This window comes from Oratosquilla oratoria, chromosome 26 (assembly GCF_046742065.1).
Source record: "Oratosquilla oratoria isolate Oo_2021 chromosome 26, ASM4674206v1, whole genome shotgun sequence".
NCBI lineage: Eukaryota > Metazoa > Arthropoda > Malacostraca > Stomatopoda > Squillidae > Oratosquilla > Oratosquilla oratoria.
The window spans coordinates 5,476,818-5,499,008 of NC_134802.1; the positions used below are offsets into that span (position 1 = coordinate 5,476,818).

A 22,191-nucleotide genomic window follows, 5' to 3' on the forward strand; every position below is an offset into this window, starting at 1 on the left:
AGTGAAAACAGACTTGAAGTTGTTGTTGTTGTTGTTGTCGTTCCCTTGACTGTCTGTCCGAGCAGTCCTGTCTCCTCAAGGAATGCCACAGCCGAAACTGGGTTTTCCCACAAATCCTTTATAGAGTGTATGTTGTGTTGTTTGTGTGCATGATTGTGTATAATGCAGTCTTCCATTATGTGTTGTATGGTATGGTCCTGGAGCCACAGCGTCTACGTCGTGGGACCACTCCACAACCCCAAGAGTTGGGGGCCAAACGGCAGCAACCAGCCCTGGCCACTGGCTCTACGCAGGTGGCACCGATCCCCAAGACTTGAAGTGATTATTCATGGCTTCAGCCATTTCTAAATCTTCTGTGTATTCTGTATTTCCTTGGTGTATTTTCACCATTTCCTGTTTCTTTTTTTAAGTTTACCGCTCACGTATCGATAGAATAGCTTGGGTTGGTCTTTGCATTTATATATAATGTCTTTTTCATAGTTCCTTTTTTCCTCTCTTTGCACTTTTACATACTCATTTCTATAGTTTATATATACTTGCCATTTTCCAGGTTTTTTATCTTTTCTCCACCTTTTCCAAGCTCTGTCTCTTCTATCTTTTTCCTCACTGCATCTTCTGTTGAACCAGCATTTAATGTACACTCTCTCTAGCTTCTGTTTTGGTACATGCCTATTCACTCCTTCATTGTAATTTTCCATGAAGATATCCCGTTTCTCTTCCACTTTTGTCTCTTCCTTGTAAAAATTTTCCCAATTTGCATTCTGAAGAAATTTCTTTAGTTTTCCAAAGTCTATTTTGCTGTACATCAATCTTCCTTTCCTATGTTTTTCATTTCTCTCCATGTATATTTCTTCCTTAAGTTCAGTCTCAATAAGTATATGGTCACTCTTTCCAATTGGTGTCTTAAATTGGATTTTATCCACAATTTCAAGTTCTGTTGTAAATATCAAATCTAGTCTTGATGGCTCCTCATTATTTCTGTATCTGGTGTTTTCACTGACCCACTGTGTCATTATATATTCCATGGTCATGTCCAGTAATACATTATCCCACAAGTCTTCTCTGCCCTTCACTGTCATGTCCTCGCAACAAATTTCTCTGCAGTTAAAGTCCCCCATAATTACCATATTACTTCTGCCCATTAGTATCTCATTTAATGAATGCCTTGTATCTTTTAGCATTTTCATATGCTCATTTTCTTGCTAAGTGTTCGTTTTTGGGGGCACTTAAGTCACCACAAACTTTTTACTTTTCATGTCCTTGTCTTCAACTTTTATCATGATCATTTCTACATTACCTTTGCCCTCCGCAATTTTTGTCCATTTCAAGTTTTTCTTGGCCAAGAACATGATTCCTCCTCCCTATTTCTTGTCTCTGTTTTTAATCCAGTAATTGTATAGTCCTTGTTCAACATTGATGGATGGTATTGCACCCTTTAGTTTAGTCTCCACAATTCCCATTATGTCTGTTTTTTCTTCCAACAGGTAATCATTAAGTTCATTCAGTCCTGAAATTAATCCATTGATGTTAGTATAGGCCACTTTTAATTTTTTCCTTTCTCCATTTTTTTTTTTGTCTTTGGTTCACCCATTCTGATGTACCATTTTCTTAGTCTCATGTTGATTACTCTCCAATAGAATTCCTTGCTTTCGGTCTCCATTCTCTTCATGTTTTTTTTCCTTAGCTTCATCTTTTAGTGTCTTCTCTTTTTCTAATTCCTCAATATTCATTTATCTTTTTATCCATATCTTATTGTAATGTTCACTCCTTGCCAACTTACCTACTTTTTCAAATATGTCTTCTACTACCATTTATGATCTTAGTTTTATCTTTAGGGGTTGATTTCTCTCCTTAGAATAATGACCAATTCTATACACATCGTTGATGTCCTTTACATCCTGAATTTCTTTTAGGATTGCTATTGCTGTTTCTTTTCTTCTTTTTCTCCCATGTACCTTGCCAGACCATGTTTTTCACTTAGTCCATATACCACAATGCAATTTTTCCTATCCATTGCATCTCTGACCCAATTTACCTTTTCATTACCGTAATTAATTGGATAATTGTGTCTTTTGCATTTTCCTGCATTTTTTGTTGGACTATTTCTTTGAAGGCAATTTCTTTATATTCTATGCTTTCCTTCCATTTCTTCATCTTTTGGATACTTTCCTCTCCTAAGTTTTCTTTAATTTTTTCAGTAATTTCTTGCATTTTGTTATTTACTTCTTTTTTTAAGTTATCGCTATTGGTAGTATCATTAATTTTCTTCTTTTCATTTTCGCTCTTCACCTCTCTCATATAATTTTTCATTTCCTTTATCTCATTTCTTAGTTCTAAGTTCGTTTTCCTTAAGTCGGAAATTTCAATGTTAGCTTTCGCTAAGCAATCCATTAGTTCAACAATTTCCATCCTTAAGTCCATGATTTCATTCTCCCACATTTTCTGTTCTTGCTCATTTCCCTCTCCATATCTAAGATTCGACTCAACTTTTTTTTTTTTTGCTAATTAGGTCTTATTCCATTTAACTAGCACTGCAGAGATTTCATTTTGGACACCCATAATTTCTCCCCTCCCATTCAATACAAACAAGGTTTCCTTCTTTTATTGTATGCCCCAGGATTTTCTTATTCTTTGGGACACAAACGGCGAAGGTGTTGGCGGTTCCGTGGTTCGTGTGGTATGTGTATATATACGTGTGTGCATTTACCTAGTTTGTTCTTAAATTTTTGTATGGTGTTTGTACACATTGTTTCATCTAATTTGGAAAACTTTTTTTTTTCAGATCTCTTCTATAACTATCCTTTTTGAGTTTCTTTTCATGTCTCCTTGTTTTTCTTCTATCCCAATTTAATAAGTCTTCTCTGTCAAGGATTTCCATGCCTTTAATGAGTTTGTGTTTGTGAGTGTGTGGGTATGTATGTATAATCTATATGCAAAGCTGAGAACCAATCAATCTAGGGCAGATCTGATATGTTTGTCAGGTAATGTGTGGATGTATGTACAGAATATTGCAGCCTTTCATTTTAACATCACATATCTGGAAACTAACAGTTGATAAGTAAAATAAGAAACACTAGGAACAAGAAGCTTACCATTTACTCCTACAGGGTGGTTTTATGAGAAGCACAAAGCTAGATATGAAAATAGGAGGTTTTGTTAATTCATGCCAGAGGATTTAAATTTCACTGAATATGTACCCTAATTCATTGACCATAATATTCTGCACTTTACAAATGGGGAGGCATATCACTGCCATAACCTCAGTTGCAGTTCTCTACACATGTTCATACATTCTTCAGTTATTATATGACTGTAGCACAAAGCTAGATATGAAAATAAGAGGTTTTGTTTATTCATGCCAGAGGATTTAAATTTCACTGAATATGTACCCTAATTCATTGACCATAATATTCTGCACTTTACAAATAGGGAGGCATATCACTGCCACAACCTCAATTGCAGTCCTCTGCCCATATTCATACATTCTTCAGTTATTATATGACTGTAGTAAGTATACACATTAGTATCTTACATTGTCATAGAAGAGAAGCTCCAATGTGATTTTTTTTATATGAAAGGAACAATTTCATATGGTGAACTACATGATCCCACCAAATAGTTTCTGAGTAGGCCAACAATACTTACTAGAAAATAACAAATTAACAGCATCTATGGACTTATTTGGTTTTACATTATTTTTACCTTATATAGTACAGTACTTACAAATATTCTCTCAGAACAAAGAGTGAGGTTTTCTATTATGCATGATGAAAATTAATTTTGGATTTTTTTTCTTTCATAAAAATAATACATCTACACCCAATGAGATGAGAGAAGTTGGATAATTATCCTCAAGATTATTCACACTTTTTAACAAAAGTCATTATTGTAAACATTCTTGTATGGGCTATGCAAGTTATATACTGTATTTATGATAAAGTGATGATACTGACAAACAAGTTGAGGAATGTGGTACATTACTGCACTCCAATATAGTCCTATGAAAAAGCTAAGTATTATGCTGCAGGTGCAACTTGATCAGCACTATGGAAAGACCTCACTGATTTTTTCTGCTGTTGTTCTGCTGTATCTTGATACACTTTTCCATGAAGACCACTATCACGCATCCTATCTATTTCTTCTTCAACTCTGTCCTGAAAAATAGAATACATGGAGCATAAATAAAAGTAATAGTTGCAGCCTGTGGTATTCACTACATATTATCATGTAGTACTGATTGCATGGTAGAATGCAGGTAGTGCTTTAGGGACTTTTTGGAGCATCCCTACTGACTGGAGCCACACATCATTTGTCTACATTAGAGTAAAATCTCAACTTATAGAGAAATAATTTTACTTTTGTACTACAACTGTCCCTCCTTTATTCTGTTCCCTTGAAACTGTTGAGAAAGAAGTCTGCCAACATGATTCCCATGTGAGTTGTAAAAGATGACAAAGTGAGATGGAGTGATGGGACCAAGGATCCTGCTTTCTGTTCATTCTACAGCAAGTCAAAAGATAAGAGGGTCTGGGAGGAAAACTCCAATCAGAACTCTAAAACTTGGGTCATTAATTGTATGTGACTGTGGTACAGATAAGAGTGAAAAGGACGAGGTTGGCAGTTTGTGAGAAGGAAGATGAATGTCTTATTGTCAAGTGTAGCTAAGTTTAGCTCCTTTCATGTTGTCATATTCCATGATGCATCACTAACATTAAGAGACACAAATGTGGCGCTACAAGCCACATTCTAGCACAAGTCATATTGACTCACCATCCTTAATGAAAATGCATATTGATATTAAATTCAACCAATTAGAAGGTCATCTTTAATTAGATAATAAGATTTAAATGTGAATTGGGCTTTTTTTTTCTCATGCAAGTATCCAAGTTGCAGGAGGACTTACAAACCAGCGGAGGAGTACACGACTCAGGCAGGTAGGAGGTCGCCATGAATGATGATGCAAAGAAGTGGCATCTGCATTATCATAGGTGTTCTCCCTTTTTTTTTTAGATAACTAGAAATGGATAAATTGTAAGCCTTTATACAAAAATAAAGAAGTGAATAGATTGTGTGAAGCATATCCCATATACACCATGCTAAGGTAAATTATATATTTTTATATCATTAAAATTAGTTTTGTACTTCACCATTTTGTTTGCCCTTGTGAAGCAAAAAATCCCTTTAAAAGGCAAAATAGTCATACTATTATAGATACTGGATTGAGGAACTGTTCAAATCATGGCTGAGATTTGATACATCAACTCAAATACAGAGCTGCAACCTCAGCAAAACTTTCACTTCGTAAGTAATCATTCCACTTACTCTCCTATTTCTAGAATGAAGCCAGGCAACTCCAACAAGCCATGAGGGACCCAGGCCAGCACACTGACTTGAAGGTTGACCTGGTACCATGTGACTTCAGCCAGGACGCATAGGACCCCCAGGCTGATGAAACTTGTCTAAGCAGTACTGAGGCATCTCCACATACCCCGTCCACAAACTAATTTCTTTTCCTCATTCCAGCTCACCTCATATGGAACCAGATGAGAACCTACCATCCACCCCCTTCCACCCCCTTGATGACCAATGAGGACCAGGAGCATTGCATCAGTTGAGTGTGGCCACCAGGAAATCAGTCCTGCTTAACCACCTCAGCCCCTCACCATGACCCACTGCTGGAGACCAGTCTCACTTCTCCAACCATCTCAACCATCCGTCCACACTCTCCAAGCCACCTCCATCTGAGACACGCCAAGCCATTAACTACAAACTCAGCAAAACCTGACATCCAGCTACCACTAACTCCTTGAAAGCTCCATCAGTCACCAGTCAAACAGTGCATCTAGAATTATACATCTCACCAACATATATCCACATAATGTATATACAATACCCTGATTCACAAATTTGTACACATATCTACACAATATGTATATACACTCAAATAGAAAGTTACAAACAAATCAATAAGTGCATACTAATATAAGAGAATTCATTTAACATATTCCACATACTAAGACATAAAGTAACTCACAACCAATTCTTAAAATCAAAAGCATTCAACAGAATGGATAAGACACAGCCAAATCTTCAAATCCACATAGATCTATCAAAATAACTGTACGTGTCAGCCAACAACTAATACAAATGAACAAATACTACAAAAATAGAAATAGTTCTATACATAATACCAAATGTCATGTAAAAATATCAAATATCAGATATATAGAAGTCAATAATTGCATAGCAAACATCTCCCAGTGCATTTTGACACAATATACTGACAATATATTTCTCAAACTCATCCAATACAATGTCAAAGACAATACATCTCCCAAGTATAAACCATAATACTAAGACACACTATCCATAATATCAATTCTGCTATCATGTACTCAAATAAATCTTATTAGCCCATATATAACAACTCAATATCACACTAACTTTAAACTACCTTTGACAATCACACCCAACAAAATGCACAGCTCAGCCTATTCTACACACACATCCAACAACTCCCATTGCCCCAAGCCAACACATAATAAAATAAAATAAACCAAGGAAAACATGACAAATACTTCAATGAACAAAACCAACACATAAAACCATGCAATTTCAATAATTATTTCACCCAAGAGATGCAAGATGTTGTGCATTCCAATAGGTTACATGGTATTAGCGATTCCTTACCAAACCTTTTCCATCTATAAAAATCTTCCTCACTTCCTTCAGATTGTGATAACTCGGGAATAATACACAATCACACTAACTCAAAAACTATCCTACCTCCTATAGTGTTAAAACATCATCTATTATTATTCACAAGTGCTGCTTTAACAAAAATATGTATTGCCACCATTGCAATATATATTGTGTCACACTCAGCAACTACAATAGATTTATCAATAAAGGGATGGGTAAAATGTATAGTATACCTTCATAAAATCATGTTCAATCAAGTGCACCACATATGATGATGATCATTTATCATATATATATCCATACTATGTGATTGGGGAATCCTATGTTAAATAGAATGAATTTGTTTAGTAAACGATGCCACTATCCCCAACCACTGTATATAAATATATATCAGCACATGTGGCACTTTGACCAACCATGGTTTTATTCTATTCTCTCCATTTTTAAGGCCATTTTGATGCTAATTATATCTACATACTCCAGGTTGGGTAATAAAAGAAAAAATAAAAATTTCAATCAGTTGATTTACTGATCTATGCCATAGAGTTGATTATTGAATTGTAACAAAAAATATAATAAAATATGTAAGTATTATATTCACTATTACAGTAGACACAGTTAAGGGGTTATATACAGTAATTCAATGCCTTAATGCCGTGAATAGAAAGTAGGGGTATTACGATCTAACCATCAGGCCATTTGTTCAGTGTTTACTTCACCTACTTCCTAACCTAACCTAAATACTAGGATCTTTACTTTATCATTGGGAGAAAGCACTCTCGGCCATAATCCCTTTAACAATTGATCACTTACATGCCTATAACTTAATACAAAGACTTTGTTCGATGAAGCCTAATAGATTTTATTTTTTACACTCCTTCCCCCCCTTGTTATGGAGGAGAGTTCCGACTTAGCACTCACTTATATCACTTGTTTTATATACTACATAATATTTTTATATTTTTCCCATCATGTCAATATATTTTCAAGGATTTGGAACTGAAAACACTAACGTACCTATAAGGTAGGAGGATTCCAACTTACCACTGACTAATTTCGTAACGTGATAACCACCGATGCCCCTGAGCATTCATATCTCTGGATAAATCCCCGACTAACACTTCATACTGCAAGTCAAGGCTCCGTTACCTTGTTTATTGATGTAACATTTATGTATTTTAAATCCCATAAATCATTCCTCTAATGGAATCCTGAACTGGAGGTTGGAAATTTGTCTCCTAAATCTAAAGTTCCTACTCTATGCTTACATATGAATATGATCATTCCAAAATGTTGGAAAACAAAAAGAATGCATTGAATTATTGAAAGGAGGAAACATAGTAATTATGGGCGACTAACTGAAAAGAAATATTGTGGGAAGAAATAACAGTGAAAGGTGGAGAAGACCTTTGGGGAAATATACTACTGGATATGACCATTGAATACACAATGATTCAATGGGTAAAGAAAACTACCAGATATAAAAACAATGAAGAACCATCAAGACTAGATTTAATATTTACGTCAGCCTGAAGCTGTGGATAAAATGGAATACAAGACACCAATTGGAAAGAGTTACCACGTAATAATAGAGTTCGAACTAAAAGAACAAATTGATTTGAGAAGAAATGAGAAACAGAAAAGGAAGACTAATGTACAACAAAATGGATTTTGAGAAACTCAGAAAATTATTTCAATATGTAAATAGGGAAAACTTCTTATATGAAGAAACAAAGATAGAAGAGAAATGGAACATATTAAAAGAAATTTATAATGAGGGAATAGACAAATATGTACCAAAGCAGAAATAGTAAAACTGCATCAAGGGAATGATATAGAAGATGTAGATATGGATAAAATTATGAACAAACATTTTAAATCTATTCACAGTTGAAAATACACAAAATTGGTAGGAATGACAGACAGAAAGATCCCCTCCAATCAAAGAAATAACTGTGACACAGAAGGAAATAAGGGACCAAATAAAAAACCTTGATGTCGGAAAATCACACGGTCCGGATGGATTTGCAATTTGGGTATTAAAAGAATCTATAGATGAACTAACGGACAAAATATATAAGATAATAGATAACTCACTCAAAGAAGAAGATGTACCACAAGATTGGAAAAATGCAAATACTGTACTAATATACAAAGGAAGGGACAAGGAAAATCCAACTAACTATAGACTTGTCTCCCTTACAAGCACAATAGCAAAAATATGTGAAAAAGTTATCAAAAGTAAATGGATTAAACATCTGGAGGAAAATAATATATTGAATCTAAAACAATTTGGCTTTAGACACGGAAGATCATGTGCCACTAACTTGATTTGCTTTTACTCAAGGCTTATAGAAATAATGCAAGAAAGGGATGGATGGGCTGATTGTGCTTTCCTAGACCTACAAAAAGCATTTGACAAAGTACCACACAAAAAGCTACTAAAAAAAAAAAAAAAAAAAAAAAAATAGGTGGTGTACAAGGAAAGCTATTGAAATAGATGGAAGATTTCTTGAACGTGAGAAAAATGAGGGTGATTCTCAGAGACAAAAACTTGACCTGGAAAGAAATGATAAGTGAAGTGCCACAAGGTTCTGTATTGGCTTCAATAATGTTTCCATGTATATAAGTGACATGGATGAAGGCGTGGAATGTTATATGAACTTCGTTGCAGATGATGCAAAACTAAAATACAGAGGAAGACTGAATCACCACAGAAAGACTTGGATAAAGTCTGGGAATGGAGTCAAAAGTGGGCAGTAAACTTCAACATCAAGAAATGTAATATAATGGAGTTTGGAAAAAGTAAAAATAGAATATCAGGGCAATATAAATTTGGTACAAAGAAAGTAAAAAAGTTAGCTTGGAAAGAGACCTAGGAGTAATTATCAGCAAAGACATGTCACCAGACAAGCTTATCAACCACATCAAAATAATAGCCGCAGAAACTTTCAATTTACTAAGATCATGTATATAAATGACATGGATGAAGGTGTGGAATGTTACATGAACTTCTTTGCAGATTATGCAAAACTAAAGAAAGTAAGTACAGAGGAAGACTGTGAATCACCACAGAAGGACCTGGACAAAGTCTGGAAATGAAGTCAAAAGTGGGAAGTAAACCTCAACATCAAGAAATGTAGTATAATGGAGTTTGGAAAAAGTGAAAATAGAATATCAGGGCAATAAAATTTGGTGCAAAGTTAAAAACTTAGCTCGGAAAGGGACCTAAGAGTAATCATTAGCAAAGACATGTCACCAGACAAGCATATCAACCATATCAACAAAATAGCTGGAGAATCCTTCAATTTACTAAGATCATATATATAAATGACATGGATGAAGGTGTGGAATGTTATATGAACTTCTTTGCAGATGATACAAAACTAAAGTACAGAGTACGACTGTGAATCATCACAAAAAGACCTGGATAAAGTCTGGGAATGGAGTCAAAAGTGGAAGTAAACCTCAACATCAAGAAATGTAGTATAATGGAGTTCGGAAAAAGTAAAAATAGAATATCAGGGCAATATAAATTTGGTACAAAGGAAGTAAAAATCTATTGACCTAGGGGTAATTATCAGCAAAGACATGTCACCAGACAAGCATATCAACCATATCAACAAAATAGCTGGGGAAACCTTCAATTGACTAAGATCATGTATATAAATGACATGGATGAAGGTGTGGAATGTTATATGAATTTCGTTGCAGATGATGCAAAACTAAAATACAGAAGAAGATTGTGAATCACCACAGAAAGACCTGGATAAAGTCTGGGAATGGAGTCAAAAGTGGGAAGTAAACTTCAACATCAAGAAATGTAGTATAATGGAGTTTGGAAAAAGTAAAAATAGAATATCAGGGCAATATAAATTTGGTACAAAGGAAGTAAAAAAAGGGAGCTAAGAGTAATTATAAGCAAAGACATGTCACCAGACAAGCATATCAGCAAAATAGCTGGAGAAACCTTCAATTTACTAAGATCAATGAAAGTGGCATTTGATTACTTGGATGAGGAAATGGCAAAGAAAATATTAGTCACACTGATAAGACCAAGAGTGGAGTAAGCTGCAACACTATGGACACCCAGTACAGTGGTACCTCTATTTACGCGATTAATCCGTTCTGTACGCCTCCGCGTAAATAGAAATTCGCGTAAATGGAAACGCTATTTTTCTCTGTTATGATGAAGTCTGTCACAAAACGGACATAGATAGTTATGATTATGATGTTCCTGCAACATTAATGCCAAAAAATCAATTTTAAAGACCACTTACAAGGTAAAAAATACAATGAAAAAAGCAATCTTTTGTACCTACCGATGGTAAGGCTTGCAGCTGGCGTAGGGAGATGGGAGTGAGGAGATGGTGGAGTGGTGGGGGCTTACTGTCGTCTGGCACGAGGCTGGAAGAACTCTGTGATAGCTGCTTGCCGGCGCCGTGTGTGCAGGATTTGGCGGTAGTGAGGTATGACTAGTTCATTGAACTGGCCTGCAGCACGGCTTACTAGTGTCTGGTCAGGGTGTGTGACCTCCACGAAATCGTAGAGCTTCCTCCACCTTACACAGGCCTCCTTCACTTCCTCCGTGGTGGGGCCCTGAACACTATCGTCGTGTCCCTCAATTTCTTGCTGTTCCTGGGCCAGTTCGGCGAACTGCTCCTGATGCAGCTCCTTCAGCTCCTCGGTGGTCAGTTCATCCTCGTGCTCCCCTACTAACTCCTCGACATCCCCGTCCTCCATCTCCAGGCCCAGGTCCCTCCCTAGCGCAACGATATCCAAGATGATCGATGAATCAGCAGGTTCAAAGCCCTCGAAGTCCCGCTCCTTATCAAATGATGGCTAAAGCTTCTTCCACGCTGCCTGTGGAGTCCTGATGGTGACCTGCTCCCAGCTCTTGCTAATCATCTTGACACAATGCAAGATGTTGAAGTGGGACTTCCAAATTTCTCACAGGGTTAGGTTTGTGTTGGTGGTAGCGATGAATCAGCGTTCAAACAGAGCATGTGTGTACAGCTTCTTGAAATTAGAAATGACCTGCTGGTCCATCTGTTGCAGAATGGAAGTGGTGTTCGGAGGCAGGAATTTAATTGCGATGAAATCCAGGTCTTGGGGAAGGTGTGCCTGCATGTCAAGGAGATGTGTTGGGGGGCGTTATCCAGCAGCAGGAGGCACTTCAGTGGCAGTCCATTCCCCTCCAGAAACTTCTTGATTTCAGGGCCGCATGCCCCTTTGAGCCACTCCTGCACAGTTGTCGGGTTGCTCACGCCTTCGGGTTGGAACACCACATCACTGGAAGTCTGCTCCTCAGGACGTTGCCCCTCTTGAATGCTCGTGGCGTCTCCGAATGATACACTACGAGTGGCGTGATCTTGCAGTCGCCGCTCGCATTAGCACACAACATCACTGTAAGCCTGTCTTTCATAGGCTTATGCCCCGGCAAAGCTTTCTCCTCAGCAGTAATGTAGGTGTTGTTAGGCATCCTCTTCCAAAAGAGCCCTGTTTCATCACAATTAAAAACCTGCGGTGGCAGGTAACCCTCACGATGCGCCAGTTCCTAAAACTCCTTGACGAACACCTCAGCTGCGTCCGTGTCCGCGCTTGCCGCTTCACCATGCCGTGTCACTCTGTGGATGCCCGTACGTTGCCGAAACTACTTAAACCAGCCCCTACTGGCTGTAATGGGCACTGAAGGTGGTGTACGCTGGCCACTGGTACCAGCCTGTTGGCGCTGCAGGTCGGCATACACTTGGCGAGCCCTTGAACAGATAATTTCCTCACTCAAGCTGTCATTCTTACGCTGTTTCTCCTGTGTCCACACAAGCAATAACCTTTCCACCTCCTCCAACAATGCTGGGCTCTTATGTGTGCTCACTGTTATGTACTGGCTTTTCCTTAGGTGCCAATTAGTTTCCCTGTTCTCCATTGTCACACGGAAGGGTTGAAGGAAACATAGGCTTCCGGCACTGTGTGTATTTCACACTCTGTTTACATTATGGCGCTCCGGGAAGCGCGCGAATTCAACATTTAACAAAACAGAAACAGAAAGCGCATGTCGCCATTAACCTAAACATTTCTTTAATGTGAATACTCTACATATTCCTCCCCTCTTATTTTTGATGGGTTTACACAAAATAAAATTTTAATTGGTTTCTATTAACCTTTTACTAGGTTTCACTGACCTATTTGACCTCCTCAATAGAGGCTCAGTAGGAACATAAGGTTCATTAACAGATTTGTCAATGTTATGATTAGGAAGTACTTCAGTGGCACCTGCAGGTTGCAAAATGGTATCACTGCCAACACAGTCATTTACAGTTTCCTTGTTTCCAACATTACTGCTAATAGTTGGTTTAATAAGTGAATTTTCAACTTGATAATTAAACAGAGAAGATGCAGAAACTTGTGATTTTCCATTTTCAATAGTATTATACCTAGCTTTCAATTGATCACAATGTCTACGCCAAATTAAATCTCCACTTTCGGTTAACACTTTTACAACATAGTTTCTGACACCTGTAACCTCAATAATAATGCCTGGTAACCAAGGTTCACCTCTAGAATAGTTTTTTGCAAAAACTGCTTGCCCAACTTCAAATCTGCTTTCTACACAATCAAGAGCATTCTTCTTGTTAACTAGCACACTCTCTTCCTCCTTTGTTTTAGTCGTTTTACATATGTCTGTAGCCAAGCCCTTCCTTACTTAATTATTGTATATATTTATTGTATATGTATCTCCTTTATTGCATATGTCATACTTCTTTATTATACATGAGTACTTAATATCAACATATATCTATTGTAAATGTATTGTATAAGTAAGCCTATGTAGTCATTACGTTATATAAGTGCCCTATACATAATTATATAACCGAATATATATACGTCATTAGGCGTACGCTAAACGCGTATGCGTCTATGCCAATTGTACACGTCGTAGAATTAAGGAACTAAATATATGTTACCCTTAACCATTTTGCATGCATATTCATCATTATATGTGATTGTTCTCTTGTTTCTATACATTCTTATGTATATACCTAGATATGTTAGTATGTATTGTTTTGCCCAATCTTTTTCCCGCCTAGCAACAATGTATCAGAAAGTAGGCCACGGGCGCGTCTTAATGCCCAAGCTAGGCCCCCAAGCATTCGCTTTTGACAGATCACTTCCTGCCATACTTGTGTGTAGAGCTCCGCAATAAACTCTTACCAAAAATACTGCGTGTTTGGCACTTACCACATTGGTGACCCCGGAGTGACAGTGCCCAAGTGACCCTAATACCCAGTGCTCCATACCTAAGTGATTTAGGGTCATACACATTACGTGGTTAAGTGCCTATGCGTATTCATAAACTGTGACTCGTCACGCGCATGGAACTACGCATTTACGAAATTCAAAGTGCACATGAAATAATCGGAGTGTGTGGCATTGTTAACAGTCCTGATCTACACGCAACACGTATACTGGGAAACATCCGACAACAACAACATGAATTCCCCTTCTCCGCCTACAACCACTGTAGCCACTTCAACGACGACAGCAGCAGCAGGAAGCACTTCTTCCTCTACGCATTCCACGACTTCGGCCGCCGTCGCTGTTCGACCTCCACCATTCGACGAAGCATCGCCGGCAAGATGGTTTTCGTTGCTAGAGGCACAATTTGCACTAGCCAACATAACCGTCCCCCAAACTAAGTTCAACCATGCACTTGCGAACTTAACCATCCCTGTGCTCAACCAGCTCGACGACGATGTCGTTACTTCCGGTGACTACGACCGCTTGAAGAAGGCGCTAATCGACATCCTTACCAGGTCTCCGCCGGAACTCTTCGATGCCTTGGTCCACCAGAACAATATAATGTATGATAAGCCGACGACCTTCCTACGAGAACTTCGTACCATAGGTAAGCAACTCGGTGTCGACGACGACTTCATCCGCCTAAAGTTTTTCCGTGCAGTGCCAAGTGACATACGACCACTACTTGTTACACATGCCGGTTCCCTAGATGAGTTGGACCGTGTCGCTGACACTCTCATGGCCCATGGCCACGGAAACAAAGGGATAAGTGCGTCATCAGTGAACAAGCCTGTGCCAAGGGCTCCACGGAGTGATAGTGTGCCAGTGTTTCGTAGTGGTAACCCCACTACACGTGTTTCAGCATCCACTACCTTTCCACTCGGATTAACTCCCTTCTATGACGGTCAAAGACCACGAGTGTGCCGTTACCACCTCTTCTACGGCGACAGTGCTAGAACTTGCAAACAATGGTGCATATTGTCCCACACTAGTGCTAACGTGTTGCCTAGTTCACGTCCTAATTCACGCCCTAACTCACGTTCTTCACCCCCAGGACCTCAGCTTAACACGTCGGGAAACTTGATGGGCAGTCTGTAGAAGTATCCCTTGCAACCGCAGGACTGCCTCTCGTCATTAGTGCCACTATAGGTTGCAAGAACTATGAATTCCTTATAGATACCGGTTCTCAAGTCTCGCTCATTCCCTATGACCCAAGTTTAACTACACTGCTCCGTTCCACGGTAGTACAACTTACTACTGCTTCCGGTACCCGTATTCGTACGTACAGCGAAGTCGACGTGGAACTTGGGTTTCGACGTATCAGACGTTCTCTCCCATGGTCCTTCGTCGTTGCTGATGTTGTCCGCCCAATTCTTGGTACCGACTTTTTAACCCATAACTCACTAGTAGTTGATTGTAGAAATCGCCTCCTCTCTGATCCTTCCACTGCATGCACCATTCCCCTTAAGGCTTCTCCTCTCCCTATCTCTTCACATGAGGTACATTATGGGGATATTGATTCAAGAGCCATTGCTCTTCTTTCAAAATTCTCCGTACTTACCGCGCCCCGACAACTGTCTGATCCTCCAACAGTAGAAACTACAACCTATCATCATATTGATACAGGTAATTCTTCCCCTATATCCTGTAAATTAAGGCCATTGACAGGTGAGAAGCTCAAAGCGGCAAAGGATGAGTTTCAATTTTTGCTTAATGCAGGGACCATACGACGCTCCAACTCACCTTGGGCGTCCCCACTTCATTTGGTTCCCAAGAAAGAACCACATTCCTGGAGACCTTGCGGAGATTACCGAGGTCTAAACAATGTAACTGTAAATGACAAATATCCCATACCACACTTGCGCTCTCTCATCATGTCACTTAAGAATAAGGTTATATTCACTAAGTTAGACTTACAACGTGCATATCTGCAAATTCCTGTAGCTGAACAAGATATTCCTAAGACTGCGATATGCACGCCATTTGCCTTATTTGAATTTTTGTACATGCCCTTTGGATTGAAAAATGCCGGAGCCACATTTCAGCGCTTTATAGATACCCTCTTAGCTAACGTAAACAACACGCTTACGTACCTTGATGATGTACTGATTGCTAGTGAGACCCTTGAAGAACATATTTCAGATGTTCAAACTGTTCTTTCTATTTTGGCTCAGCATAACATGCGACTTTCTCTTGACAAATGTCAATTTTTCAAGTCAAACCTTACCTTTCTCGGTTACGAGATTAGCTCACAAGGGATTAAGCCACCTAAAGACCGCATCACGGCCATTTCCGATTTCCCTCTGCCTCAGACTTCACAGGCTTTGGGCCGTTTCATGGGTATAATTTTTTTTCGGCCCATGATTCCTAATTTTGCAACCGTAGCCTATTCCCTTACTGAGCTTCTTAAACAATATCCTTCTTCAAAGTGTCTCACTTGGACTGCCGCAGCAAAGGACTCCTTCAATAATTTGAAGCAAGCCTTACTGGACTGTCCAACCTTAGCTTACCCTTCCCTAATACCGACAAACTACCAACTCGTGACTGACAGTTCAAGCCTCTATCAATTTATAGACGGCGAGCCAACACCCCTAGGATTTTATTCGAAGAAACTCTCTGACACACAACGCACCTATTCCACCTACGACCGCGAGTTATTAGCTGCTTACCTCGCAGTTTTACATTTCAGGACTCTCATTGATGGACATACAGTTACCCTATTTCTTGACCACAAACCCCTCGTAGCTGCCTTTTACTCCAAATCTCTTGCTAAAACTGACAGACAACAACGACAACTCTCTGTTCTTTCTGAATACGTTTCCTCAGTCGAGTACATCCGTGGCGACAACAATGTCGTCGCTGATTGCTTATCTCGCACGTCGTGCGCTGTTACACTCGACGGTTTTGACTTAAGTGGCATCGCTCAAAGTCAGACAACAGTTGACGAACTGGAAACTTTCAAGCCTAGACTCTCTAAATTCACTTTACCCTCTGATTTAACACTCTGGTGTGATACCTCTACTAACACTCCTCGACCTTTTGTTCCATTACCCTTACGTAATGACGTAGTCTCTTCTTTGCATAACCTTTCTCATCCTGGTGTTCAGTCCACCTTTAAGTTGGTAAAACAACGTTACTTCTGGCCACACATTGACAGAGATGTAAAGACATTTGTAAGACAATGCCTTAGGTGTCAACAGTCTAAGACTACCCGCCACACTTCCTCTCCTGTTTCTCCTATATCTACTCCTACTGACCGCTTCGAAGCAGTACACATCGACATTGTAGGACCGTTGCCCCCTGCTACTCTTCCTAACTATCCTTACCCTCTCCCATACAAATACTTGTTGACTTGCATTGATCGAGCTACTCGTTGGACTGAAGCAATTCCCCTCATTGACACTACTGCCACTTCTGTAGCAATCTTTTTTTGTGAATGGCTGGATATGCCGCTTCGGTGTTCCACTTCATGTCACCACGGATAGAGGTTCCCAATTCGAGAGTGAACTTTTCTCTAAGCTTTCATCTATCATTGGTTTCCACCATATGCGTACTACTAGTTATCACCCCCAAGCAAACGGCATGATTGAACGTTTCCACCGTTCTCTGAAATCAGCTCTTCGCGCTAGGCAAGATAACTGGTTTTACTCCTTACCTATCTCCTTCTTGGCTATCGCATGACACCTCACGTCACCAAATTTTCCCCATTTACCGCCGTTACTGGCGCTCATATGCTATGCCCTTCTGTTGCCATTACTCAGGAACACCCCCCCCTCCTCGGATGACACAACCATCCTTCGTCTTATCAAGGAAATGCAGTCTGTCAATTTCCAAGACCTCGCATCCGGTGACTGCCATACACCACCTCCACCCTATCTCCCTCACGAACCTTCACTCTTGCTCTAAAGTTTGGTTACGAGTCGACAGAATTCGTAAGAGTTTGGAGGCTCCGTACTCTGGTCCTTATGATGTCATTCGACGTGAACCTAAGTACTTCATCCTTAACCTACCTCAAGGCGAAACCTCAGTTTCTATTGATCGTTTGAAACCAGCTTTCCTCCCAGTTTCTCCTCGCCCTAAGACCCGTCTCCATGTAACCCCAGACATACCCTCAACATCTTCCACTCCTCTTGTTTCTACTACGTCCACTTCTGACACTTCAACTGTCATCCCACCAAATCCCATACCACCCACAGCTGATGGCAATGACCTTGGCCGCCCTATCACCTCTTCCCCTCCCTCCCACCCTCATACTTCCGCTCTCCCATACACAACTCGCGCTGGCAGAAAAGTCAGATTTCACGATAAATCTGATTTTTACTACTACTAAAGACTTTCTTCACTGACGCTACACTCTCAAGGGGGGAGTACTGTAGCCAAGCCCTTCCTTACTTAATTATTGTATATGTATCTCCTTTACTGCATATGTCATACTTCTTTATTATACATGAGTACTTAATATCAACATATATCTATTGTAAATGTATTGTATAAGTAAGCCTATGTAGTCATTACGTTATATAAGTGCCCTATACATAATTATATAACCGAATATATATACGTCATTAGGCGTACGCTAAACGCGTATGCGTCTATGCCAATTGTACACGTAGAATTAAGGAACTAAATATATGTTACCCTTAACCATTTTGCATGCATATTCATCATTATATGTGATTGTTCTCTTGTTTCTATACATTCTTATGTATATACCTAGATATGTTAGTATGTATTGTTTTGCCCAATCTTTTTCCCGCCTAGCAACAATGTATCAGAAAGTAGGCCACGGGCGCGTCTTAATGCCCAAGCTAGGCCCCCAAGCATTCGCTTTTGACAGATCACTTCCTGCCATACTTGTGTGTAGAGCTCCGCAATAAACTCCTACCAAAAATACTGCGTGTTTGGCACTTACCACATGTCCAGAGGAGATTTAAATTTTCTGTGAAACATCATTTCTGCAGGACTTTCTTTTGTACCTGAATGAATGGTTCTCCTATTGTTATACAGAAACCTACTAACTCTTGTGTTAATTGATCCACTGTGATATTTTAGCATTCCCTGTTTAAATCTTTTAACATATCTCTCTGCTAATCCATTAGATGCTGGGTGAGAGGGAGCTGGATTGATCAGTTTTATTCCATTCCTTTCATAAAACTCTTTGATATCAGCAGAAACAAAATAAGCAGAATTATCCGAAACAATGACATCAGGAATACCAAAATTAGCAAAGCTTTTTCTTAACAATTCCATAGTATTAGCACTTGTCATGCTTGAAGTATATTGAACATCAATAAACTTAGAATAAGAATCTACTAAGATCAAAAAATACTTATTTTCTATTGGTCCACAATAATCAATGTGAATCCTACTCCAAGGCTTACTAGCAAAATTCCACATCAATTTGCTAGAAGAAACTTGATTATTTCTAACACTACATTCATTACAACTCTTTGCAACCTCTTCGATATCATCAGAAAGCCTGGGCCACCAAATGTTTTCTCTGGCTTCAGCTTTCATTGCCACAATTCCATTATGACTGGAATGCAGTAGCTCTAACACTTTAGCTCTTAAGGCAGTTGGAACAATAACTCTATTTTTAAATAGAACAACACCCTTAAGAATTGATAAATCATTTTTAACATGAGAATATTCTCTACAAACATCCGAGTTGTTAGTCCATCCAAATTTTACCTGAGAAATTAATTTATTCAGTACAGGGTCTGCTTTTGTCATTTTCTGTACAGCTTCAAAAGAAAAGTTAAAAGCATTGAATTTTTATATAAGTTTCACATATTCTGGTGGTGTACCTGAATTGATACAATCATCAATAGGTAACCTACTCAAATCATCAGCAACCACATTGGTTTAACCACTTTTATGAACAAGATCATAGATATATTGTGACAACAGAACAGACCACCAGATTAATCTTGCATTTGAATTTATTGGAATTGCTTTGTTTTTTCCAAATAATCCAAGCAGTGGTTTATGATCCGTTCTCAACTCAAAATTCCTACCTAATAGTATTGAAACTTTGTGACACCAAACACTAATGCTAGCCCTTCTGTGAGTAATTTTTCTCAGCAGAAGTAAGTTTTTTTACTAGCAAATGCAATAGGTTTTTCAACATTATTTTCAACCTGTATCAATACACACCCTACACCTACTGGAGAAGCATCACATTCTAGAATCAATTTTGACTTCCCTGTAAAGCATGATAAGACATTAGATTTACATAAAGCTTCTTTAATGACATCATAAGCTACTTGGCACTGGTTTGACCATACAAACTTGACATTGTTTTTTGTTAAATCATAGAGTGGTGACAAAATTTCAGAAAACTTAGGGATAAATCTACAATAGTAGGTGACTAATCCAAGAAATGACTGTAGCTCATGCAAGTTTTCTGATACAGGAGCATCCCGAATAGCTTTAACCTTATTTGGTGATGGAGATAAGCCTTCTCCAGAAATTACATAACCAAGGAAATCAATGACAGTTTTATTAAACTCACATTTTCCCAGATTCAACTGGACATTAGCTTCAGCCAATTTATTCAAAACAAGCTTAACTTTATCACTTTGGTCTTCTCTCGACTTGGCGCATATAAGGATGTCATCTAAATAAACAATTAAACCATCAATATCACTTAATAACTGTGATATGTACCTTTGAAAAATTCCCGGCGCTGATGCCAGTCCAAAAGGTAGTCTTTTGTATTTAAACAATCCCCTTTCAGTTGAGATAACAACGTATTTCTGGTCTCCTTCAGAAACCATTCTTTGCAAATATGCATTACACAAGTCAAGCTTACAGAACACCTTATTATCTCCAACTGTAGCCAACATTTCATCAAGCTTAGGTAGTGGGTATTTCTCAATATTAATTTGACCATTCAAATGCTTAAAATCAGCACAAATTCTCATTTTTCCTGAATCTTTCAAGACGGGTACAATGGGTGAAGCCCAATCACTATAAGCTACAGGTTCTATGACTTTATTTTCTACAAGCTCCTGTATGGCAATATCAACTAACTCTTTGTGTGCTAAGGGCACTAGCCTTGCTTTGATGAATTTAGGAGTAGCATCTTTTTTCACATATATTCTAGATTCAACTCCTTTAATAGGTAAATTGTCATTTACTTTATAACTATCCAAAAGTTGTTTAGGATTGTCAGAAACATCCATGTCGTTTACTGAATTCACTTTCAAAGCTTCATCTAAACCAGTTATCTTTATGCCTACTTTGTTCATTAAATCTCTCCCACATAAATCATTACAGTGTGAATCAGTAACAAAAAATACATGATTTGTACTATAGTTATTAAACCTTACTACAAGATCAACTTGACCTTTTACCTTTATTTGATGACCTCCATAAGCAGTCAATTCTTTGGAAGATGGAGTCATTTTAACATTTAGTACTTTTATCCAATTCTCACCTATCAGTGAAACACATGAACCAGAATCTATCTCTAAAGGTATAGATTTATCATTTAACACAAAATTGTACATTTCTGGTTTAACAGATTTTAGACAATTACAAGAAACTTTCAGCAACATGCTTTTATCAACAACATTATTAGCACTACACTGGTGTTCTTCATGCTCTGGTTCCTGTTCAGAAACTTATTTGACGTTTTTATTCTTAAAACTTTTAGAGCTATTTTGCTTGTATGCATCCTTTTGCTTAAATCTAAAAAAAAAATTCTAAATGACCCTGTCGACCACAATAGTGGCATTCCGATTCTTTAAACCTACAAGCAGAACTTGGATGCAGGAAACCACAATGCTTACACTTTGACACAGTCTTGCTATGCACTTTTTGTACTGTACCTGATGAACTGGGATTACCTGTCTCTCCTTCCCCCATGTGAGCTTTTTCAAGCAACAGAATGCGTTCTAGGAGTGTTGAAGATGTTAATGCTTCTAGTTTGAGGTCTTCAGCAAGTAGATATTTGAAATAGGGTTCATGGTCCACTGCCATAAACAATTGGTCTCTCAGCCTGGCATCAAAGATGGTGCCGAACTTGCAATCCTTTACCAGTCTCTTCAAGTCTGCATATAGCTCTTTCACAGTTTCTTTTTCAACTTTACGCCGTTGTTGAAACGAACACAAGCTTCGGTGATAGGATGGCTTTGTAATGAAATTGTTTTTCATTAATTCTATCAGCTCATCATATGTCTTTGT

The 22,191-nt window shown here is 38.5% G+C and overlaps 1 protein-coding gene across 1 annotated transcript in view; it reads right to left on the minus strand.

Moving 5' to 3' along the window:
* Positions 1-4,007: 4,007 nt before the first annotated feature.
* The window catches only part of LOC143039239 (uncharacterized), a 269,379-nt gene continuing 251,195 nt past the window's right edge, over positions 4,008-22,191 (minus strand). Inside the window, exon 4 of the mRNA XM_076209108.1 lies at positions 4,008-4,154. Within this exon, the coding sequence (XP_076065223.1) occupies positions 4,017-4,154 (138 nt within the window). The 3' untranslated portion in view covers positions 4,008-4,016. The remainder of the gene's footprint in view (positions 4,155-22,191) is intronic.